Source organism: Cervus canadensis, chromosome 27, assembly GCF_019320065.1.
Source record: "Cervus canadensis isolate Bull #8, Minnesota chromosome 27, ASM1932006v1, whole genome shotgun sequence".
NCBI classification, from domain to species: domain Eukaryota; kingdom Metazoa; phylum Chordata; class Mammalia; order Artiodactyla; family Cervidae; genus Cervus; species Cervus canadensis.
The window spans coordinates 45,701,474-45,727,658 of record NC_057412.1 but is presented as its reverse complement, the minus strand read 5'-3'; the positions used below and the strand labels follow the sequence as shown (position 1 = coordinate 45,727,658).

The 26,185-nt window shown below is 37.9% G+C and overlaps 1 protein-coding gene across 9 annotated transcripts in view; it reads left to right on the top strand.

The window, feature by feature from the left end:
• CBLB (Cbl proto-oncogene B) overlaps window positions 1-26,185 on the top strand; it is a 217,007-nt gene that overhangs the window by 129,919 nt on the left and 60,903 nt on the right. For all 9 annotated transcript variants that reach the window (XM_043448984.1, XM_043448989.1, XM_043448988.1 and 6 more), the window contains exon 10: window positions 11,783-11,986. In XM_043448984.1, the coding sequence (XP_043304919.1) occupies window positions 11,783-11,986 (204 nt within the window). The remainder of the gene's footprint in view (window positions 1-11,782; window positions 11,987-26,185) is intronic.

Genomic DNA, 26,185 nt, shown 5'->3' with positions numbered 1-26,185 from the left:
CAGATGGCCCGCGTCCTTCAGCCCCTTCTCTGGGGTCCTGGGCTTGGAGCACAGAAATACAGACCTACTAAAGGACCTAGCGTCTTCATCTTGAAACTTAAGTAGCATTTGGAAGTTCAGAGGAAGTTCCCACTATGTTGGCGGAAACCTTTGGTTAGTAAAGATGATCACTTATAGGAGCATACAGAATAGCTGTTTGCCGTGTGGCTCAGAGTAAGTGAGAGGACAGCTGAATGTAAAGCAGAGAGGTTTTACTTATTTTAGTTTCTGTATTCTTCTTAAAAGAAATTAAGCTTTTAAAACTCCAAGGCCAGTGATATGTGTTTCCTCTAGTGAGTCTGTGCAGTGCTTGCAGCAGGTTGGTGATGTGCCAGGACACAGGGGTGTTTCCCGGTTGTCATGGCTGTGTTATTAATCCTTCGCCCTTTACATCACCACAGCTTTTCTACATTTTATTCTGTAGTCTCCAGATGATACAGCTCCTCTTGCTTGTAGCTAATCAGTTGCTTGATTTTTCATATTGATCTAATGGCCTTATATTAAGATAGGTTCAGTCAATTTGTAATTGTTAATATTTGAAATTTTTTCTTTTTTTTTAAACTCTTTAGTACTTCTTTGTTTTACTTTTAGAAATTGAAGAAGTACATAAATTGTCAAGTGCTAAAAATTGTCTCTGAGTAAAATTTTAGGAGCAGCCATGTGAAAAGTAGTAATAAAGTAGTAGTTGAGTAAGTTAAGTAGTAAAAAACAAAATTGACAAATTCGAAAGTGCTTAGAAAGTTGAAATAATCAAAGTAAATCACTCATGCCACTAGTGAATAATATTATTATCCTAATGTAATCATAGAATTTTGTATATAGGTTAATGAAAAATATGCAAAGGCAGTATTTCAGCATCTTTAAAATTCTTCCCACACAGGATGGTTAATGATTAACAAGTACTTCTCTGATACATTTTTGTGTATGTCTCTGTTACCTGCATGTTGTTCCTGTTTAGTCTCGTAGTGAGAAGTGAAAGTCTCTCAGTGATGTCCAACTCTTTGCGACCCCATGGACTATGTGGTCCATGGAATTCTCCAGGCCAGACTACTGGAGTGGATAGCCTTTCCCTTCTCCAGGGGATCTTCTCAACCCAGGGATCGAACCACATTGCAGGTGGAGTCTTTACTAGCTGAACCACAAGGGAAGCCCACGTTGTGTCCAACTCTTTGCAACCCCATGAATTGTAGCCTGCCAGACTCCTCGTCCATGGGATTTCCTAGGGAAGAATACTGGAGTGGGTTGCCATGTCCTCCTCCAGGGGATCTTCCCAACCTAGGATTGAACCAGTGTCTGTTACGTCTCTTGCTTTGGCAGGCAGATTCTTAACCACTAGCACCACCTGGGATGCCCAGAACTAAGATGACAACAAGGTAAAAGACATTGAAGATCAATTGTCAAAAAGTCTTTGTAGTGTCTCAGTTCTGTCCATTTCTCTTCTGAAATGTATCTGTAGTCTTTTCAAAGACTCTTTAGCATGCGCAAGATCTGTGAATGAATTCTAAGAATTTCAAGCTACAGCTTCATTTGTTCCATTCACTAGCTGCTGAGTAATTCCCTTCAACTTTTCACATTTTGTTTTTTTGCACTTTTTTATATTGCTGGCAATATTGTTGGTTCTAAACCTATAGCCAGGAAGACCAGGTTTCTATTTATTGCTTTTTTAACACCAGTAGACATGCACGGGGATCTCTGGTTCAAGTTTTCTCTACCCCGAAGAGAACTGTTGTTGGGTCAGCATTTGGGAATTTCAAAGTGATGTTCAATAGTCTGTATCTCAATGGGAATTTAGTCGTTTAAGAAGCTTCAACTTGTGAACCATTCCACTTTCGGATAACCTGAATGTTTCTACATGTGCATATAGATTTCACTCAGTGCCTCTTCCTGCCAACCAAAAAATCTGTTTTGACAGCTTTCATAGATTTGTATGGACTGCAGTATTTGACAATCTTTTAAACACATTATTGCAAAAATACCCCTGTTATTTAATAGAAACAAAGGTCTTATACAGTGAATCTAGTTAAAACAGTTAACAAACATCAGCTGTACTAAATCCTCACATGAGTTATCTGCTCACTGAATTTAACCTAATTGACTGTCAAAATGAGGACAAATGAACACAAGTATGGGACTTTCCTATAGTTCTATGCTGTGCTGTCAAACATTGTATATAAGCTTGTAGATATAACTGGAAATGTTATGTGTACATAACATTATGTACATGTTATGTGTACATGTTATGAGTACATGCAGTAATATGTGTCTTTTTTCTTTTTTTAACTTTTTCCTTATTCAAAATGGTAAAGGGCTAGAATGTGTTTTGTGACTTTAAAGGCAGGATTTTTGTTTCTCTATGCTTGTGTGTTTTTTCTATGAGAGAAAAAATTGAGTTTTCAGACTTAATTGTGCACAAGAATAATTTGATATCCCTTAACTTGGTTGGTACAAGCTGACATGAAATGACATCTGTCATTCTCTAATATCTCAAGTCCATTGTTATTTATTTAGGAAACAATCTTTGAGCATCTTCTCTGTCGCAGGTTCTATACTAAAGACCCAGTCCATACCCACAAGGAGTTAAAATTAAATCTAAAAATTTTATAGAGGGGCACAGTACTAATAACCACTTGAATATCCTGTTATCTTTCAAATTTAATTATGGGTGGGAAATATTTTTGTTACTTTCTGCTACTTTGGTTGGGTGTACTGACATGAAAAGGATTTTAAAAGCTGCATGTCTGCCAAGAAGCTCTGATAAATCAGTCAGAGTCCAATAGGAAATATTAAACCCAGACCATAAAACATGTTGGGTTCAACCATTGTGCGTCTTTAGCAAGTCGTTCTTCACTAACTTTTCCCTCCACTTGATGCCCTACTTTGGTTTAATTGAAATTCATTGGAGACTTAAAGTTTATGTAATTAATGGAAATCTAAGACATGCACAGTAGAAGTGTCAGTCAGTTGTTTCAAGCTGCAAGTGGTTCCTCTAATTGCTGTCATAATGGCCCATTAGTCATGCCTCCAAAGAGGTGTCAGATACTTTTTTCTCCTTCTGAAACATCTGTGTTATTTAATAAATTGAATAAGCAAGCCTGAGTTTGCCCAGAATACTAAGTAAGCTTGAGTAATCACCTCTCTAGAGGCATTCTTTGAAGCAGTATCACTGTGGGTGAGGCATTTCTATTCTATCCTTGGCAATGAAACTTGGGAGAGTTTTCTTTCACTTCCACACTGTTCCACGAACATTAACAAGACATTTTCTCCTTTACCCTGAACTCCTCCATGTCTTCTTTTTTGTAATAGCACATTATGCGGAAGTGATGTCGCAGGGTTACTACGTAAGGTGTCAACTAAAGAACTGTTCTTATTTGATTACACCTTTCAGGAATGTAGAAAATATCTTCTGAGCTCATGAACAGGACAGACTGTAAACCATGTTCTTCAGGTTTTCCTTCCAAAATAAAAAATGGATATATGTATATGCCAGCTGGATATGCAGCCTTGTTTTTAATTACTGCCAAGGACTTTAATTCAGTTAAAAATAAAATTAATTTTTTCTTCTAGTTATTCCTCCTGCATATTTTTTCAAAATAATTTAGAGGAAAGATATTGGAATATTCAAAATGCTTCATACAAAGTCAATAGATGAAAGTTGATAAGCTCTGATTTTAACATGACGTGATTAAAGAGGTTTACATATGTCCCATATTTAGAGAGCATTATTGGGGAAGAAATATGTAACTCAGAGGTGAGAAGTCAGCTCAAAGAACCACATTCAAGACACTAAGAAATAATCTTTTAATATATCTTCCTTCAAAAGCAACCAGGCTTCAAATTTCTAGCTTCAGTGAAACTTTTTAGACTCAGTACTATAAGTACTTAGGACATGATAAAATGCTAAAGCTCCTCTTTCACTGAGAGTCGTGTAATGGCTGCGGTGTTTCTTCAGCTATCTTACCTCTTTTCTTTTGTTCCTGAGACTATTTTTGTAGTAATTATAGCAACCAGAATTTTCATTGCACTTTGGAAAGCTTTGAATTAATTTTTCTTAGTTTACCTTTCAGATATCCCTTAAAATGTGCATTCTTTCGTGATACCCAGCAAATAAGATGAAATGGCTTACCCAGTGTCACCCAGCTGGAATCTGTGGGTATAGGATTCTAGTCCAAGCCTCCTGATCAGAATGTCTGTGCTCCTTTCCTCATTCACTGTGTTCATGGGCCTCCCAAATTAAAACTAGAAGAGTCTAGATTCATCAATGTCATTTCCCCTTGCCCTGTCATAAAAGAACATCAAAACTAAAGATCTCTCTCTCTCTGTTACTTATTCTAATATCATCATTAACTGTCCTCATTCATTCTTTTTGTTTGTTTGTTTTTTAATTTATTTTTTCTTTGAAGGATAATTCCTTTACAGAATTTTGTTGTTTTCTGTCAGACCTCAACATGAATCAGCCATCGGTATACAGATATCTCCTCCCTTTTGATCCTCCCTCCCATCTCCCTCCCCATCCCACCCCTCTATGTTGATTCGCGTAGGCTGTCTGTTTTACATATGGTAATGTAAGCTTACATGTTACTCTTTCCATCCATCTCACCCTCTCCTCCCCCCTCCCCATGTCCATAAGTCTGTTCTCTATGTTTTCTTCTCCATTGCTGCCCTGTGAATAAATTCTTCAGTACCATTTTTCTCTATTCCATATATGTGCGTTAGAATATGATATTTATCTTTCTCTTTCTGACTTACTTCACTCTGTATAATAGGTTCTAGGTTCATCCACCTCATCAGAACTGACTCAAGTGTGTTCCTTTTTATGGCTGAGTAATATCCCATTGTGTGTATGTACCACGACTTCTGTATCTATTCATATGTTGATGGACATGTAGGTTATTTCCATGTTCTAGCTATTGTGAATAGTGCTGCAATGAACAATGGGATACATGTGTCTTTTTCAACCCTGGTTTCCTCAGGGTGTATACCTAGGAATGGGATTGCTCGGTTTATATGATGGTTTTATTCCTAGTTTTTTAAGGAATCTCCATACCATATTCCACAGTGGCTGTATCAATTTACATTGCCACCAACAGTGGAAGAGGGTTCCCTTTTCTCTGCACCCTCTCCAGCATTTATTGTTTGTAGACTTTTTGATGATGGCCATTCTGACTGTGTGAGGTGATATCTCATTGTGGTTTTGATTTGCATTTCTCTAATAATGAGCGATGTTAAGCATCTTTTCATGTGTCTGTTAGTTATCTGTATGTCTTCTGTGGAGAAATGTCTGTTTAGGTCTTTTTCCCCCTTTTTGATTGGGGGGTTGTTTTTCTAGTATTGAGTTGTATGAGCTGCTTGTATATTTTGGAAATTTATCCTTTGTCATTTGTTTCATTTGCTATTATTTTCACCCATTCTGAGTGTTGTCTTTTCACCTTGCTTATAGTTTCCTCTGCTTTGCAAAAGCTTTTATGTTTAATCAGAACTCTCCACCATGACCCATCCATCTTGGGTGGCCCTACATGTCATGGCTCATAGTTTCATTGAGTTAGACAAAGTTGTGGTCCATGTGACCAGATTGGTTAGTTTTCTGTGATTGTGGTTGTTATTCTGTTTGACCTCTGGTGGAGAAGGACAAGAGTGTTTTAAATTTCTGTAACTGTGTTTTTTGTCTCTGCATGTTTTGGAGTCGGTGCTCCCACTCCAAAGGCTCAGGGCTTGATCTCTTCAAATCCTCATGCTTATTTGATAAGTTTCGAACATATATGATGAAAATTTTCAAGAATATATGTAATGGATTCTCCGTTTAACTTCCAAGTGTATCAGGGCTGGCCAAGGAGTCTCCTTAGGTGGACACCAGAAATGCCATTGAGAAGGGAAGACAGCCCCGAAGCCTCTGGGTTCCTGACGACCTTGTATAGCTCAGAGAATCCTACGCAGTGCTCTGTGGAGACCGGTGATTGTCTCTTGTAGCCATCCTCAAAAACAGCCAGGATGCTAGATGTAATCTCTGCAAGGTCTCTGGCGCGGAGGTGCAGGTGGGAGTCCACGGCATGGGGACCAGTGGCAAGTCGCGCCGGGCCCCCGGGGCGTCTCCTGCAGGCCCGGGGACAGTTGGTCCAGTAGTTTCAGACTCCCCGGACTTTGGCTGCAGGGAGAGCCAGTTTGCGTCCTCGTTCATTCTTTTTAAGAATAATTTTAGTTCTTCATCTGTGGCTGTGTTAGATCTCTGTTCCTACACGGGCTTTTACCCCAGTGGTGGCGAGTGCAGGCTGCTCTGTACTCGCGGCACACAGGCTCTGACCGCGTGGCCTCTCTTGTGGCTGAGGATGGGGGTCTGCGGTGTGCGAACCTCACTTGGGGCAGTGCGTGGGCTCGAGAGCGCAAGCCCAGCAGTTGTGGTGGGTGGGCCTCCTTGCTCCACAGTGTGTGGGATCTTCCCGGACCAGGGTTTGAGCCCGTGTCTCCTGCATTGGTAGGCAGATTCTTTACCGCTGAGCTACCAGGGAAGCCCTCATTCTTTATAACAAGAATTTGCTGAGTTTTTGTGAAATATATTGTGCTCTGAAAATGCTTAGCCTGGACCCAAGGTACTGTCAGTATATGTATGTGTATTTATCTAGTTAGTTATTTGTTTATATTTGCTTCATGTTTTAAAAAAAGATTTATTAACTTCTAATCTGTGTGAAGTATAGCACGGTAATATACACTAGAAGTTACTGAGGTGGGAAACAGACACACACATGAAACCAGTAAAAATATGAAACGCCCACTCCAAAAGGGGACTCATGAAGTACTGTGTATTTTCTAGGACCCTCACTTTATACTGTATTTACAGGAAGGCATGAAGCAATTGACTCTAAAGTATGCCTCCAAATAATCATCCAGAGAGCAAAATAAATTGTACTGTATGTTATATTTATCTTTAAAAAATTAAAAGAACGTATGTAAGAGATAATATAGATCTGAACAATATTTAAACAAAGAATATGGAAAGTGACTGATATATAAACTTACAGTATTTATTGTTGCTAGGTGAATATTAGTATTTTATCATGATCATCTTACATAGTTTCAGATGATGTAGAACTGGCTTAACTTTCTGTCTCTTTTGGTTTTGAGAGGATTTATTTGAGGAAGTGAAATCTACTGAGTAAATCAGAATGGATGGAGTCCAAGTACTTCCTCTTAACTTTCTCAGAATATGAATTTTTTGGAGCTGATAGGAAGAGTTATTTATTGGTGGTTCTTCATTAACATATGTTCTACCATCTTACATTAAGTGTATGTTGACAGAAGCGTTATTTTAATTATCAAGGTGCAATTCTGATCATTTTATGTCTGTTGAAGACACTCTTTGTGTTTAATCAGCTATCTGATAGGAACAAGGGTGAAGTACTAAAATAGCACCAAAATTTGAGAATTTGAGTACCAAATTTGAGAATATGGTCAAAGCTAATTTTCATATGACAGTAGTCAGTTTGTAGAGAAAGTAGTGGATGAAATCATTTTGGAAGAGGCAAGGTGTGTGATCTATGTTTGCAAACGAAAATTGAAGTACATTGCAGCTGAATTTTGATCCTAGTAAGTAATGTAAACTCTCAACAAAGATAAAGCTTAACAGAAAATATATCTTGTGACATATACCCATAAGGCAGCTACTCTTACACAAGTAATTTGCATAGCATTATACTTGAAGGTAGGAGAGATGGCCGAAAACCTAAGTTCAGTTTTAGATGAACTGTTCCCAGTCTTTTTCTTGTAACATCAAAATGCTGTAATTGCATATCACTTTCTCCTCTTTCCAAACACAATCTTTTCAGTTATCCTTTTTCAGGAAATAGATCACGTAAACTGGAAGTTGTCTTTAACCAGACAACATGTAAAACTGACCTTGGAGGTTCTAAGGAAGCCTTTGTAGGGGAATGCAGTTGCTTATTCATTCTAGCCACTGTGCTCAAAAGTAATATGATTTTAATTATTTAGATTGGATAGATTAATTGTAGTTATGGTAACTGTATGTTAGGTCTTAAAAGACTTTCTGATTTTTAGGTGCTTATACTCAAACATTGACAAATGATTTATGTAATGTATAAGCCATGTCACCAGGACTTCCCTGGTGGCTCAGATGATAAAGCGTCTGCCTGCAATGTGGGAGACCCAGGTTGGATCCCTGGGTTGGGAATATCGCTTGGAGAAGGAAATGGCAACCCACTCCAGTACCCTTGCCTGGAAAATCCCATGAACAGAGGAGCCTGGTAGGCTACAGTCCATGGGGTCACAAAGAGTTGGACATGACTGACCGACTTCACTTCACTTCATGTGACGTGTAGGATTTACTTCAAAATTATCCAGGGGTGGAGGGAGCAAGTGAACATATAGCTGAAACAGGATTCAGCGTTAATTGATAATTGTTGAAGTTGGGAGATAGGTACATACAGATTTATTACACTTTTCTCTGTGCTTCTGTTTATGTTTGGAAATTTCTAATACTTTTTAAAAAACGTCTAAATGAATGAAGTGTCTACCTAGGCCCCAGAGTATTGCTTTCCACCCTTCGTGCATTAAAGACACAGGGAACATCAGCTCTTCTATACCTTAATTGTTTCCTTAGTGGCATTAGCTTACTTAAACTAAAGAAAAAAGCTGTATACCCATTTCTCTCACAACCTCCTCCCCCCATCACCCACTCTCAGCCTCTCAGCGACCAGTCTGTTCTCTGTATCTGAATTTACTTTTCTTGTGAATTAATTGATTTTTAGATTTCACATGCAACAGAAATCATACTGTATTTGTCTTTCTCTGGTTTATTTCTTACATAATGCCCATCAGGTCCACCCATCTTGTGGCAAATGGCAAGATTTCATTCTATTTTATGGCCAAATTATATTCCACTGTATGTACATACCACAGTTTTTATCCATTGAAGGACACTTAGGTTGTTTCCATATCTTCGCTGCTATAAGTAATGCTGCAGTGAACACAGGATGTGCATCTGTCTTTCCTAATTAGTGTTTTCATTTTCTTTAGGTAAACATCCAGAAGTGGGATTTGAATGGATTGTATGGTTGTTCTGTTTTTAACTTTTTGAGGCCCCTCCATACTGTTTTCCATAGTGCCTGCGTTAATTTGCATTTCTGTCAGCAGTACACAAGGGTTTTCTTTGACCACATCCTCTCTGGCACTTGTTATTTCTCGTCTTTTTGATAATAGCCACCTCAGAGATGTGAGGGGATATGTCACTGTGGTTTTGATTTGCGTTTCCCTGATGATTAGTAACACTGAATTCATGTACCTGTTTGCCATGTATATGTCTTTGAAAAAATGTCTATTCAGATCTGTCCATTTTTGCATCAGATTGTTAGTAGTTTGTTTTTGTCTTTTGTTTCCTGTTGAGTTGTATGAGTTCTTTTTATATTTTGGATGTCACTTGCAAATATTTCCTTCCATTCAGCAGGTTGTCTTTTCATTTGTTGATGGTTTCCTTTGCCATGGCCAACATTTTGAGTTTGATGTAATCCCACTTGTTGGTTTTTGCTTTTGCTGCTTTCAATTTTGGTGTCAGGTTAAAAAATTCATGCCAAGTTCTATGTCAAGGAGCTTACCACTTATATTTTCTTCTATCTGGAAGTTTTATGGTTTCAGTTCTTACTTTCAATTCTTTAATCAATTTTAAGTTAATTTTTATATATGGTATAAGGTAACAGTCCAATCTTTATTAGTTTATTCATGCCACGTGACTGTTATTTTCCTAACACCGTTTATTGAAGAGACTGCCCTTTTCCCACTGTGTATTCTTGGCTTGTTTGCTGTAAATTGATTGACCATATATCCACGGGTTCGTTTCCAGGCTCTGTTCTGCTCTAGGGATCTACGTGTCTCTCAGCCAGTTCCTTACTGCTTTAATTACTGTATTTACGTTGCTCCCCTCAGGGCCCAGAGTACCACTTTCCATCATTCGTGCATTAAAGATGCGGAGGACATTAGTTCTTCTGCATCTTGCTCTTTTATGTTAGAACTATCTATTTGAAATTTTCTTTTGTAGATCTGTAGGAAAATTTCCTGCATGCACACAATATGGACCCCTTTTGCCTTTTATAATGAGGGGATTATACCTGGATGATAACCTATATTGAATATGTACTTATAGTTCTTATTATCAAAAGATAGGAGAAAGGTTGAGTTTTCCTTAAATATTTGCTCCTTTGTTAGAAAATATCAATGTAAGATGGGAGAATTAAGTAACAGTTTTATTATCTATAAAATGATGGAACAGATAATTGAATTGCCTTGAAGCCCACGAGACCTGAGCACATGGGGCCATAACCATCAGAGAATTTTGTAATAACCAGTCTATATCTTTTCAACTCTTTTACCATTCCAAGTTTCTTTCCCAAATTATGTAAGCAATAGATGAATAAAGAATTGTTGTAGTTTTGTTTTTTTTTTAAATTAACCAATCCAACGAACATTTGTTTTTCTTGTTTTGACGATTTGGGAAAGGAGATGTTCGGTTTTGTTAATCAGAGTAAGGCTTGGGAGAGAAGAAACCCACCACAGAATAAACCTACCACAGAATCTGACACAGAGTATATGCTTACTCGTCCTGTGAGAGGAGAGTGAGAGTGTTACCCACCATTGATTTAGAGCATCACTGGAGGGCAGGTCGATCACCGAGTTCCCGTCGTACCAAGCAGATGGGACAGTCTAAGTACCGAATGGTTTCTTTAAAGATGTTAGCCCTTTTTGTTCATAGTCTCATCTCTAAAATGGTGCTCATTCATGCCATTTCTGCCTTTAATATGATCTTGCATTTTTACTGTTTAAAGTCAGGGTATAATACAGAAACAAAAAGATAATGGTGAATGTCATATACCATCGGTCTCTCAAAGCCAGCCTTATCTGCAGGGCGAGAAAACAGTCATCGCATTTTCCTACCAATTGTGAATTCTTAATATAGTTTGTTTTTTAAAAATGGAATTGGGAGATTTTTTGAAAACTTCAGTAATTAACTAATAAATGAATTTCTGGCCCCAAAGTATTTGCACAGATTTTTTTTTGCAGTATCTAGTTTGGAAGCAAGATGAGGGGCAAAATGTGTTAACTTACATATTACTACATTCCATATGGGCTGTGTCAGGGTGACCAACTGTTAAGACAAGGATGACTTCTAAATATACACTTAATTTTTCCCACTGATTGCTTATAAATCAGGACTTCAAAAGACCTCAGCAATCATAATGGAAATATTTAGCCATAGTGATGTGCACAGGAGCTTTTCTCAGAATTGATTTTGAAATGTATTATTCCAAATGTTCGTTCCACTTCTTTTATGAAGGAAATTTTTATCACAATGTCCTTTTTATCAAATGTTTAATTAGGACTGCTGCCTTTTTGGTAATGAAGGATATGAGTCAGTTTTCAGTTTTCTGCAGGACTCTAAAGTTTTGATACATTAAAATTGTAAATGAACATTCAGTAAAGCTAGGCTCTTTTTCTTTGGCAAATCAAAGGTTTTGTTAAAGAAATTTTTCTTTGAAAATTTGAAATAATGAGTATTTATTTTGTTGGCTCTGTGTTCTACTCCACACCTTCAAGACTGACCTTCCCCCAACCCCACTGCCTATCTCAAAACCCTCTTTTTTCCCAACTTCTTTTTTTGTAGTTGTATGGTTTTTATATAGTTGGCCCCTGTCTGTTTTGTTTTATTTTTGAACAAAGGCCAATCAGTACGATTTTTGTGTTTGTGCAGGAGTCAGACGGCCAGGGCTGCCCATTCTGTCGCTGCGAAATAAAGGGGACGGAGCCCATCATTGTGGACCCCTTTGATCCGAGGGATGAAGGATCCAGATGCTGTAGTATCATCGACCCTTTTGGGATGCCGATGCTGGACCTGGACGATGACGATGACCGGGAGGAGTCCTTGATGATGAATCGGTTGGCAAATGTTCGAAAGGTAAACTGGGAAATATAGGTTTTTTTCATGTGTTGTGTGGACATGAGAAAGAAATGATGCTGTCACGAGTAGGGTATGACTGAGTTTGAGAAGGAAAGCTGCTGGGATCAATCCAAAGAAAGGTGAAGATGTAAGTAATGTTGAAAGGCTGATGGAGTCATTGGGAGAGAAAGAACTAAACTACTTCAGCGCTCTCGCTGGTTTTAAACTCCAAAATGAGAGATGGTGAGAGCCTTCGTATGGAATTAAACATTGTCTGAGACTGGCGGTAGCATATCCATGAAGAAAATTGAAGAAAGGAAATTATTAAAATTAGAAGTGATGATATTACCTTTGTGAATTTTCCATAGTGTGGGGTTTGCTTATCCATACTGCTCTCAGGAAATTAACTTCGTCAGTTCACTGGGAATGGATGCTACTACCCATTTTATGTAACCAGGCCCACAGGGACTAGTCAGTGAACCAGAAGGCCAGGGGAGTAATTAACAAACGAGAAATTAATGATCCAGAGAACTGGACTCGGAGCTGTCAGGCTGTTCTCTGTATAAAAAGACACGTGAAATTCAGCTTACACTCAGAAGTGATTGAGTGATACTTGCTCTTAAAATTAGAGAAATGGCAACGAGTGGTATGAAAGGGTTGGCACACGCAGTATGAAGGTGCCTGCCTTCCTTCTGACTCAGGGCAGGCATGGCTTATCAGTCACGGTCCTCATCCCTGCTGAGTTCAGACTCGGCCTGAACAGCCTCGGAGATCCTCTGCTCTAATTTGTCAGGACACAGCAGGTAATATGCCACCTGTTTGCCATCTGTGTAGGTAGAGTGGTGATGACGTGTAACGGCACCAGGCCGTGTCTGCCATGTGCATCCAGGTCTCTGAGTTAGGGGGACACTTAATACAGGAGACGGATGCAGTGGTTGGGGGGTTTCTGCTGCTTTAGGGCCGTGTCAGCGTTTATTTCCTGGCCCTCCCGCGTTTTGTGTTCTGCTGTTCCATGCTTACCATGCTTACCAAGTACTTGTCCTTAGGATTTATTTTTACTTTATTTTTAATTGGAGGATAATTGCTTTATGATGTTGTGTTGGTCACTGCTGTCCAATGGTGTGAATCAAATTTAAGTAAACGTATATCCACACCGCTCTTGAGCCTCCTTCCCACCCACCCCCCTCATCTTACCCCTCTAGGTCATCATAGGGCACTAGCTGAGCGCCCTGTTACGTAGCAGCTTCCCACTAGCTATCTGTTTTACACATGGCCATGTAGATAGTTCAGTCCTTCTCTCAAATTTCTGCGCATGGAGATATATTACCACCATCAGAATGGCTACTCTCAAGGTTTGCTTTGGTCTGAGATGATTTGTATTCTTCACCTCCCTGGTTTTTCATAAAAATGTCATAATTTAAGAGAAACTACTCTTGATTCTGTCTTTTAATGCTGACAACTGTATTTGGTTTTGAAGTTTGTGATCCCTTTGCCCCAAGAGATGGAAGAAAGGAAGTAATTATTCCTCAGTTCCTCAGTAACCCTCCCTCAAGGATGAACAGGAAACAAGCAGCTCTAACTGAAACAGGGAATTGAGACTTAAACTTTAAGATGAACTCTTAATCAGTATTTTCTACCAGTATTAATATGTGTATGGACAAAACTTCTCACATCTATTATTCTCTCAACTTGAAGAGGAAGATACTCTGCTCATTTTCCAGATAAGGAAATGAGGCTCAGAGTAGGTGTCTGATGTGCTGCGTTAGGAAGCTGTCAAGCCAGAATTCAGTTATGTCTGCTGGATAAAAATGCAGTGATAACCAACACTTCATATGTAGCTCTCTCACATGCAGTGTGGTGAAATGGTTTCTACCAAGTCAGATTGTGGACTGTATCCTAAAATATTTGCCGTATAATATTATTTTAATGAAGCAAAATAAAGTAGTAACATTTATGATTTCAGTGAGCTTACAGTGTTCTAGGTTCTTAAATCTTTGATCTCATTCGATCATGACACCAACCCAGTAGAGAAGCTACTGTTAATGTGCTGGTTTACAAAGGAGGCCATTGAAGAAGGAGGTGCAATGACTTGCCTAAGATCCAAGTACTCCTTTAAGCAGAACTGGTGCTTTATTCCGGGTCTTCCTGATAACTTAAAACTTCAGTTGTCCGCCATCATGCAAGACACCTCTTGTGTCCTCTTTGGAACATGTCACACAAATTATACTTGATAGTGCATACGTACTTGTCTTCTGCAGGTCTTTTCAGTTTCATAATATAATTTGCATCACGAATAACCAGAAATTAAAAATAATTTGAATTGTGATCTGTTGGCATTAATCTATAAAGTTACTTATGCCCTAATTGGTCACTAAAAACCTAACATTCATTTAGGCCCTCCTAATTAGAGGTATAAGTAATTATTATGTTTGTTTCCAATATACACTTTGTATGTGGCTATTTAAATGTTCCTAATTAAGATTTAATAAATTTAAAAATATTGTCCTTCAGTCACACTCAACATATTTGGAATGCTTAAGAGCCTCTTGTGTCTACCAGCTACACTGTCGAACTGTACAGATGTAGAACATTTCTATATATATTGAAATATTTATTATAGATAGATATAATAGAAATACTTAATAACCAGTAGATAATTTTTTTGGACAGCATTATTAGATCATCCCTCAGGTTCTTACTAGAAGAAGCTAGGTCTTATTGCAAAAGACCTTTCCTTTTAATTTAGGAACCTACTGGTCTTAGCTTTGTCTGAATATTTGACTATGATCTAGCACTAAAATCATTAATCTGTGGCCTGTATTTGTTTTCCTGTGAGCTAATGATGATTTTACATTTTAAATGGTTATATATTTAAATGATTTTTTAGGTACTTACATAATTTCCTTGATTTTGCTTCTTGGTTTGCAAAGCCTAAATTATTTACTATCTGGCCCTTTAAGAAAAACATTTCCAGTCCCAGATCTAGGACACTTTAAAGCATTTAAAGAATGTTTATTGAATGCATGGATAATAGGGGATGACAGAAAAGTATTTCAGACAGGTACAACAGCTGAAGTAGTTCCAGTGAACTAAATGGTAATGTTTTCTAGCTAGGAAAAAGGCATTTTCAATTTTCTTTACTAAATGGGCTTTCTACTTTCAGTGATTCATGTCAGAGGACGGGGGGAAGGGCCATAAGAGTAATTCTTTCAAGAACTTTGTACACCTTACTGGTTGGGAGAAAATGGTGTTTACCCTACGTGAGTCTGGGAAGGTGGCAGTTTCAGCCTGATTTCCCCTGGAGTGAGTCGAGGCTGGGGCTTTGGTTCAGTCGTGGCCCTGACCATTGAAGGGAATCACTGGTAACATAAAGTGAGCGCGGGACAGTCGGAGGTGACCCTGGTGGTTTTCCCTGGCCTTGCACGTTCTCAAACCATGCACGTTGTGTTCTCTCTGGCACGCTGATGGACCTTCTGTTGAGGGAGCTGAGAAATTTTGACAATGACCTTCTCTTTAGTTTATCCCCAGAAAGAGAAGACGGGTGCTGCTCTCAGACTTTCTGGTCCCAGAAGCCAGCATTTATTGAGCAAAGTTGTCACTCCAGGCAGCGTCATTTCTTTACTTTCCAGGAGCAGTTAGATTGAAGAAACTTAAAGAACTTGTAATTATTTGTTTTTAAATTGAGGAATCGTGTTTCAATTATATGTCTTTATAACTGGCCTACCTCATCAATTAAACTGATTGTGAATTTTATAATATTTCATAAATCACTGCCACTTTACTGTCAATAAAACCTAAACTTTACTGTGACTACAAGCCTCAGTTCTTTCTGAATAACTGGGAAAGACAGTGCTGTGGTATTATGTTCCTATAGCACTTCATAGGTACTTTCGCTTCAAGAGTTACACTAAATTGTTATGTTTTATTCAGAGGATGTCTTCTGCATTAGACTGTTCTTAAGGCCAGTGCCAATATCTTATTTATCTTTGTGTTTCTTAGTGCCTAGACATATATTAAGTGAAATAATAAATGCACATGCATGTTCACATGGTCTGTGAGGGCAGTGGCCTGATTTTAAGCATCTTTTTCATTCCAGTCTGAAGACTTGGGTATATCTGTGCAAAATACCAAATTACAGATTTTATGCAGTTCTGTCTTCAGCTGAGGTTATAAACAAATACCACAGATCATTTTGACACACTAGCTCTTCTACTTGATTTTCTTCCACTCTGTTATCATTCTTTTGCCTCATTCATTCTTTGATTTATTCATTTTAAAAACATTTCATTCTCTCAACTCCATGAGTGACTGTCAGTCATTGTCCAGCATAAGGAATTAATTCTCTTTTATCTGCCATTTCAAATACTCTTCACCTTTCCCTTCTTTTCCAACTATATTGTGAAACTGTTCCTGTCTGTCGGAAGCATATTACATTCTTCAAATTAGTAATGCTTCTATCAAAGCATAGAGAACTGAGCTGTTTGTATATTCCTGTTGTCATGGTGATATCTGCAGCTGGAATTTATAAGGAGTAGCATACTGAAGCTATAGAATGTATTTTTTATTGTTTGTTTTGTAGGTTTATTTAGGAATGCTAATCTTGCAGAAACAAGAAGAAACTATAAATCTATAATACAGTGTGTTAGTTGCCTTTCTAGATGTAGGCTATTTTATGAGTTTCACTAGAAGCTGTTATAGGTTCTGCTTGAAATTGTACTGTTGCTTGAGTCCTCGAGCTGTCTGAATTTCTCGGATAATTGGATCTGAGTGATCCCTTAGAGGAAGTCCAGGGTGTGATAAGTAAGATCAAATCCTTTCTGACTTTAGTCAGATCAAAGCTGAGAAAAGGTATCTATTGCTAGGTCAGAATTTTGCTTCATTTTGCCAGAGGTGTAAAGAATCTCCACAGTTCCTTAACAGTTACTTTGACAGAACATATTATTCACAAAATACATAAATTGCAAACAAATGAAGATTTGGTACAAATACGTTGATAGACTGACCTAGTATGTGAACCGAGATTAATTTCCTTGGTCTTAAACATTATATTATCTTAAAACAGTATTTAAAATTTTAGTGAGTGACCACGTAAGAGGAAAATCAGGTGTGACCAGAGGTCAAAGGAATTATTATTCCTTTATCTTTTTTTTATACATCCTTCTAATGCTCCCATCACTAATTAAAATACATGTTGCTAATTGAAAACTTAATATATCATTTAATTCTTCCTTTTCCTAATATGTGAAGAAAGAGTGCATAGTACTCCTATTCTGGGCAAAGAATTCATGTGTATAGATCACAGTGGTTTTGCAGTATTCTTAGGGTAGTATGACCTTTTTAACGTGACTTAGATTTCAACCACAGGGCTCAAGTCCACGCTGGAGCAGTAAGGACAAAATTTACACCAAAAGGGAAATTCAGAAGTAACCAGACCTTTGAAATGTAGACCATGGTCTTCAAGTATGGTCGAGCTCTTCCTTCTGAAGGTATTCAGAGACATGTGGGGACACTTTCATTGTCACAATGACCGAGAGATCAAGGGACCCACTGACATTTAGTGGGTGGCGTCAGAGATGCAAGTCTCCTCCAACCCTCGGGACAGACGCATCTAGGAAAGCTGACACTGATGCACGCTAGTGGTTCTCCTCTCCTCCCGTGCAACACAGGCGAAGTCCTGAATGGCAGCAAGCAGTCCACAGTCACAGGTTATTGTTTGCCGTGTGATTGCATTGTTTACTCAATTTTCTTAAAGCTCTCCGTGCAGATGAGGAGCATTTTCTTTATTAGTATGTGGATATCAAAGGAAAAAACTACCTTGTCCAAGTGTGATGCGATGATACAGGGGACCTTGAAGACGCTGTCACGCATTCCTCAAAAGTAGTTTGAACTGTAGTAGCACAGAAGAGGCAAGCACTTGACCTCTGGACCGAGCTTGGGGTTGGCCTCCTGTGGTGTAGACTGGGAGCCCTGGCGGGCACGCTTCGCTCTTCGTTCTCAGAGACTTGCATGGTGCCTCACACACAGTCTAGGCCTTGGGGAAAGTTTTGTTTTTCAGCTGTTTGACTGAGTGATCAGCGGTGACCCTGTTAACTATAAGGTCCTTAGGAGAGCTGTGGTCCCTGGCGTCCAGCAGCCTGGGTTCATGTTCCAGTTCTGCTCCTTGGCATTGTGTGCCTTCCATTGGTTATCTAACTCCCTTTGACTCAGTGACCTTGTCTGTAAAAACTTTAGGGTTGAAATTAAATGAGTTAACTAATGTAAAGCCATTAGAACAGTGCTGGTACGTAGTAAACATTAAGTATCAGTTGTTATTAACATCATTCTTTATATAGTGTTATTCAAGACTCCTGCAGTTACTGCTGTACTTCTGAGAATTAACCGTTAGTATTTTTGAGATGTCTGTAGCGGTATTTTTTCTTTTAGATACTACCATGTGTCATTGTTCACAAAGAAATAGCCATTTCAATGGGATTGGTTTGGCAAGAGCTTGGCTGTGCTTCTTTATTAATGTATGCATAATTATGATGTCATCGGCCACATTAAACTCACCGTACAGCTACCTTGTTGTACTAACAGTCGCTAAGGACAGTGACTGTACTTGGTGTGCAGTTACTGAGTCACGTCTGACTCTGCAATACCATGGACGGCAGCACGCCAGACTTCCCTGTTCTTCACTGTTTGTTCAAACCCATGTCCATCGAGTCGGTGATGCCATCCAACCATCGCATCCTCTGTCACCCCCTTTTCTTCCTGTCCTCAATCTTTCCCAGCATCAGGATCTTTTCCAGTGAGTCAGTTCTTCGCATCAGGTGGCCAAAGTATTAGAGCTTCAGCATCAGTCCTTCCAATGAATATTCACGATTGAGTTCCTTCAGGATTGACTGGTTTGATTTCCTTGTAGTCTAGGGGACTCTCAAGAGTCTCTCCAGCACCACAATTTGAAAGCATCAATTCTTCGGTGCTCAAGACTTCTTTATGGTCCAGCTCTCCTATAGTACAACTACCTTGTAGGTTTAAAACTCAGAGAATGCAAAGTTGCCAACATATCAGCTGAGATATTATTTTAAGGACAGAATAATTTAGGTAAGTTTACAACAGTCTTATTTTCTACAGAAGTGTATTCAAATGATTAAGTACAGGTAGCTCAGTACTCTGTAATGGCCTACCTGTATGGGAAAAGGATCTAAAGAGTGGATGTATGTGTAACTGATTCACTTGGCTGTGTAGCAGAAACTAACGCAACATTGTAAATCAGCTATACCTAATCAAATAAAATTAATTTTAAGAAATGATTAAGTACATATTCTCTCAAGTAGGATGAAGAACTTAAGTAACTAAATAGCAGTTGCTTATTGTTCAAAGCAACTGTAGTTTGCAAGCAGTAGGGCTTTCCCATGAGGGCATTTTTCAGTGGCTAGATAGAATTCCCTTAATTCCCAGGATGTTCTTGTTTCTTAGCCATTTTTATGGAAATATTTCTGAATTATATGTCACTCTTCCCTGACTTCTCAAAATTGGTTATGCAGCTGAATGAACCAAAGGGCATAAGAAGCCACTATAATCAACGTGACATACTTCTTAAGGCTTACATTTTGCTACAGGATTTAAGGGGAAGTTGCACCTAGACAGTGGAACCATAGCTTTGAATTAATATCACATGTATATTTGGATCAGAATGCAAAACTCATATAAATGTTTAAAGTAAAATATGAAACTTCAAAGAAATTTCAGGGTTATAGAGGCTGGTCACAGGCTAGGAGATTATGTCCCTCTTGTAAAAGGCACTTCAGGGAGAAGCAGTGTAACTCTAAGTAGTTAATAATGTTTAACATTTTAATGGAGAGGGCCCTTGGGGTTATTCCACTTGCGAGGCTGTTTGCACTTCTTTACAGTAGACCCTATTGGCAGTTTTATTGACTACCTCCCTGTCACACCTCAAAGAGATGTTAGCTCTTAATCCAGTCAATATTCCTCCATATGTAACTTTCTAATCATTTTCCTCCTCTTCATTGCTCATAATTTGTAGTATCTAAAAAATTTACAAAAGCTATTAGTGGAATGTAAATAATAATGTAAAATAGTAAACCTCAGTTTACACAAAAAAGTAATATCCATATTCTTAGTAAGTTAGCAAGGTGCTTATTTCTTGTTACTGTTCCTAGAGGGAGAAATGCAGGATTTTTCCACTGAGAAGACTTTTCTTTCTTTGATTGGTTTTTGTTTTTTAGAAGACTTTTAGAGCATTTTTAGGTTCACAGACAAATTGAGGGAGATGTACACAGATTTCTCATGTTCCCCGTGCCTCTCCACACATGGGTAGCCTCCCCCTATTGTCAACAGCCCCCCACCAGACTCATACGTTTGTTATAATTGATGAACCTGCACTGGCACATCATTACTGTCTAAAGTCCGTAGTTGACAGTAGGGTCACTTGTGGTACTGTACGTTCTGTAAGTTTGCGGAAATGTATAGTGTCAAGTATAGCATCATGCAGAGTATTTTCACTGCCCTGAAAATCCTGTGTTGTGCCTATTCATCTACCCACAGACCCCCCCAGCAACCATTGCCCTTTTTACTGTCTTAATAGCTTTGCCTTTTCCAGAATGTTGTTATAGTTGGAATAATACCGTATGTAGCCTTCTCAGATTAGCTTCTTTCACTTGAACGTGAACCTGAACATGAAGTCGCTCAGTTGTGCTTGACTCTTCGCAACCTCATGGACTGTAGCCCGCCAGGCTCCTCTGTCCATGAGGATGCTCCAGGCAAGAATACTGGAGTGGGTTGCCATTTCCTTCTCCAGGGGATCTTCCCAACCCAGGGATAGAACCTGGGTCTCCTGCATTGCAAGCAGACTCTACCGTCTGCGCCCCCAGGGAAGCTCTTTGACTTACTAGTATGCATTTAAATTTCCACTATGTCCTTTCCTAGCTCAGTGTGGCTCATTTCTTTTTGCATTAATAATAATCCATTATTTGGTTGTATCACAGTTTGTTTATTACCCATTCACCTACTGAAGGACATCTTGGTTGCTTGCAAGTTTTGGCAATTAGGTTTAAAACATTTATAAACATCTATATGTAGCTTTTTCCATGAACAGTTTTCAGCTCCTTTGGGTAAATATCAAGGAGCAGGATTGCTACATTGTATGTTAAAAGTATGTTCAGTTTTGTAAGAAACCACCAAACTCTTCCAAAAAAGAATAAGAGTTTTTGTTTTTACCACCTCCTCATTAGCATTTGACGTTGTCAGTGGTTTGGATTTCATAGTAATATCTCATTGTTATTCTCATTTACATTTCCCTGATGATATATGATGTGTAGCATTTTCTCATATAGTGATTTTTCCATCTGTATTATCTTTGGTGTGATATTTGATAAGGTCTTTGGCTCATTTGAAAAATCTGATTGTTTCTTATTGTTGAGTTTTAAGAGTATTTTGTATATTTTACATAACAGTCTTTTCTCAGACATATTTTTCAAAGATTTTCTTCTAGTCTGTGGCTTTTTTTATTTACTTGATAGTTTCTTTCACAGAATAGAAATTTTTCATTTTAATGATGTCATGGATGGAAACTTTGGTGTTGTATCTAAAAAGTGATCATCAGAGTCATCTCATCTTTTAATATGGGACTTCTACCATATTATCTTCTAGGAACTGTATAATTTTGCATTTTACATTTAGGTTTGTGGCCCATGTGAAAGAATAAGGAAGGTCCATGTCTAGAATTTTCTTTGCATGTGGCTGTCCTGTTCTTTAGCACCACTTGTTGAGAAGAGTATGTTTACTACATTGTGTTACCTTTGCTCTTATGTCAGAGATCAGTTGACTGTATTTTGGAGGATCTATATCTGTTCCATTAATGTATTTGTCTATTCTTCTGCCAATATCACAGAATCTTGATTAGTGTAGCTTTTTGGTGGGTCTTGAAGTCAAGTAGTGTTGGTCTTCCAACTTTCTCCTCCTTTGTTCTGTGGCCTATTCTGGGTCTCTTGTCTCTATCTAAACTTCAGAATCGGTTTGACTATATCTAAAATATTACTTGCTGGGATTTTAATTGGGATTGCATTCAATCTATAGATAAGGTTGGGAGCACTTTTCTTTTTCACTACAAATTCCTCCCTAAATTCCTACATATTGAGACTTCTTGAAGTGCAACTGTGGATAAGCAGGATAAGCATGAAATGACTGTATTATTGCTCTTATACCATGTTCCGCATGTAAGCATTTGTTATCTAAAAAGGAACAATGTTACAGTACTCCAAAATAGACAACACAAATCATTCGGATGTCTGTCTGAGCATTTTCAGTATACCCTTTTAGTATCTTAGCAATACACCCAATTAAAATCAAGACCATCTCATTATTTAAACATACTAGGTGTTTGGTAATTACTTAAATATTAAATTAGACATTATAAATGACACATGGGTATGTGTTTGTATAAAATATTTCTGTAATGGATATCTTCTGAATAATATACTGTATGAGCTATTAAAATCTTGATTTTGTTATGTTCACAAATGACTATGAGTAAAGAATAACCAAAGGAATAGTTAGAATGAAAATAGAATACTTTATTTTAATTCTATTTTATTAGAATATTTTACTTAGAATATTTTATTTTCTTTGATAAGTTTTATCAGTGTCCTTCATTAATTTTCACGTATTTAAGAGAAATGTTGTCCTTTTAATCATCCTTATAATACTTGTATCTACCTTGTTCAGACATGAAAATTCATTAAGTAAAAATCTTCTTAGAAATACTATAAATTTGACTTTGATTATTGCTAGGATTGTCAGAACTCTCATCTTATTAGTGATTGGAGAGATTTTCTCTTATCCTGTTTTTAATAATTGCCTGGCAGGGTTTGAAGTTTCTTACCAGATGTTTTTCTATTTCCATAATAATGGACCTTATTAATAAGGCTTTTAAAAAATCTCTCTTTAAAAGGTGTGCATAAAATGAAAAGTGACTGAAATACAATGAGTCCTCGATTATTTTTGGTAATTGCTGAGCATGCTGAGATGAGCTTTTGACTACTTTACTTCTTGGGCCTTTTCTCTCAGGATTTTCTGTTAAAATTGCAAATTCAGATTTCTCTATTTTTTGTGATAGTTATTCGCCTCCTATTCTAAGTGCTAAAGAATTCTGTAAATTTTGTCAGAAAAATAAAGAAGAACATTTTATCATTTTATGAAGCAAAGGGTTTGGAGAAATTGGTGAGCATGTAGACACATAAAAGAAACAAATGTGGTCTTTAAATTTCTAGAGCACCAGGACTGCAGTTTGTTAAAGGCAGCTCATCAACAACCAGTATTAAGGAACTTAAGAGAATATGTTAATTAGACAAATAGGCTGGTGTGATGATAATATCCCAAAGAAAGGGATAGCCTGGTGTGCTGCAGTCCATGGGGTCGCAAAGACTCAGATATGACTGACTGAACTGAACTGATGATAATACAGGCAGGAATCAAGGCGCTCAGCTTTTGTATTTTAAAACAAGTGGAAATGGGGTGTGGGGTGGAAAGAGCATATATTCTGAAGTTCTGAATACAAGGGTTGTTTTTGTTCAGTCACTCAACTGTGTCTGACTCTTTGCGACCCCATGGACTGCAGCATGCTGGGCTTCCCTGTCCTTCACCATCTCCTGGAGCTTGCTCAAGCTTGTGTCCATTGAGCCAGTGATGCCATCCAACCATTTTGTCCTCTGTTGTCCTCTTCTCCTCATGCCTTCAATCTTTTATAGCATCAGGGTCTTTCTAATGAGTTGACTCTTTGTATCAGGTGGCCAAAGAATTGGAGCTTCAGTGTCAGTCCTTCCAATGAATATTCAGGACTGATTTCCTTGCGGATTAACTGGTTTGATCTCCTTGCAGTCCAAGGACTCTAGAGTCTTCTCCCACAGCACAATTCATAAGCATCAATTCTTCGGCGCTCAACCTTCTTTATGGTCCAACTCTCACATCCATACATGACTACTGGAAAAACCATAGCTTTGACCGTACAGACCTTTGTCGACAAAGTAATGTCTCTGCTTTTTAATATGCTGTCTAGGTTTGTCATAGCTTTTCTTCCAAGGAGCAAGTGTCTTTTAATTTCATGGCTGCAGTCACCATCTGCAATGATTTTGGAGCCCCCCAAAATAAAGTTTCTCACTGTTTCCATTGTTTCCCCATCTACTTGCCATGAAGTGATGGAACTGGATGCCATGATCCTCGTTTTTTGAATGTTGAGCTTTAAGCCAACTTTTTCACTCTCCTCTTTCACCTTCATCAGGAGACAGTTTAGTCACTCTTTGCTTTCTGCCATAAGGATGGCCATCTGCGTATCTGAGTTTATTGATATTTCTCCCTGCAATCTTGATCTAGCTTGTGCTTCATCCAGCCCAGCGTTTCACGTGATGTACTCTGCATGTTAAGTTAGATAAGCAGGGTGACAATATACAGCCTTGATATACTCCTTTTGGAATCAGTCCATTGTTCCCTGTCCTGTTCTAACTGTTGCTTCTTGACCTGCATACAGATTTTTCGGGAGGCAGATGAGATGGTTTGGGATTCCCATCTCTTGAAGAATTTTCCAGTTTGTTGTGATCCACACAGTCAAAGGCTGTAGCATAGTCAGTGAAGCTGAAGGAGATGTTTTTCTGGAATTCTCTTGTTTCTTCTGTGATCCAACAGATGTTGGCCATTTGATCTCTTGTTCCTCTGCCTTTTCTAAATCCAGCTTGAAAATCTGGAAGTTCTCAGTTCATGTACTATTGAAGCCTAGCTTGGAGATTTTTGATCATTACTTTGCTAGCGTGTGAAATGAGTGCAATTTTGTGGTAGATTGAACATTCTTTGGGATTGCCTTTCTTTGGGGCTGGAATGAAAACTGTCCTTTTCCAGTCCTGTGGCCACTGCCGAGTTTCCCAAATTTGCTGACATATTGAGTGCAGCACTTTAAAACCATCATCTTTTATGATTTGAAATAGCTCCAGGAAAATTTGAGAATAACTAAAATTAATATAAAGGGATGTAACCATACAAATCAGCTAACCTATAACTTGAAAGGATGATGCCATCCTTTGTAGTTCTTACAGTTGCCTCTATATAAATGATTTTCTTTATACTGTGCAATAAATTCTATACAGTTAATTCTGTGTCCACATCCTACTTTCTACTTCCTACTTTCCTAGTTAATCTTTTCTAGCTTTCCATTTATTTGTTCTAACCTAATACAGTGGGCAGAAAGAGATGGAGTGACTAAAAAGGATTTCATGTAAGGCCATGGCAAAAAGGATATGATCCTTTTAAGAAACCCTTGATTAGTATGCCTTTTTATTATACTAATTAGTTTTATTTATTCATTAGAAGATTAAAATCAGAAGTGCAGTAGTAAAGTCTCTTCTTTAAAAATAAAATTTCAGCTATTAAAAAATTTAAAAGACAAAGTAAGAAAAACTTTTTCACTACTGTTAAAACAGATTAGAGGTTCACTATCCTAATATATAAAGAGCTCTTCTAAATCACTGAGGGGTAAATAAAAGAATATGATAGATAATGGGCGAAGAGTATAGCAGGAGTGGGCTTGTGAAGCATTATCTAAGACTTCTTTTCTTTTTAGACTTTCAAAGAGACAGCGAAAAATATAATTGATTGACCTTTAATGTGACCATCTTCTAAAAATGTTTACAAATATTCACAGTTAGCATTTGAATTTTCCCAGCAATAAAAGTTAATACAAAGTTTCCCTATTCTAGTTCAGAATTGTTCATAGAGACAACAAAAAGGCTTCAGCAAAGAAAAAGGCATTCTTATCTAAAGGGCACTGTTAGACTCTCTACTCTTACATGGGAATTTTACTGTCATTTAGGAGAACTCTGGAAAATGAATAAGTTATGATAAATTTAGACCACATAATCAATAAAGATAAAAAAATTTGTTTCTTCACTACTGATATACCCTCCACTAAATCCTTATGACTAAGCCAAATTACACATTCTATAATGCTTCAAAATAAATTAGTCTTTCAGGAGGACAGTATAAAATCACTTTGAGAGTGTAGTATGAACTATTCTTAAGATTTGCCTTGGATTACATTCACAGAACTGTGGAGAGGGTGCTTGTCTGGAGCTATCTTGATGTTCAGGATTACTGCTGCACCCCACATCTTGGTTTCGATGTCTGTCTGAGGATTTTCAGTATACTCACTTAATATCTTAACAATTCACCCAA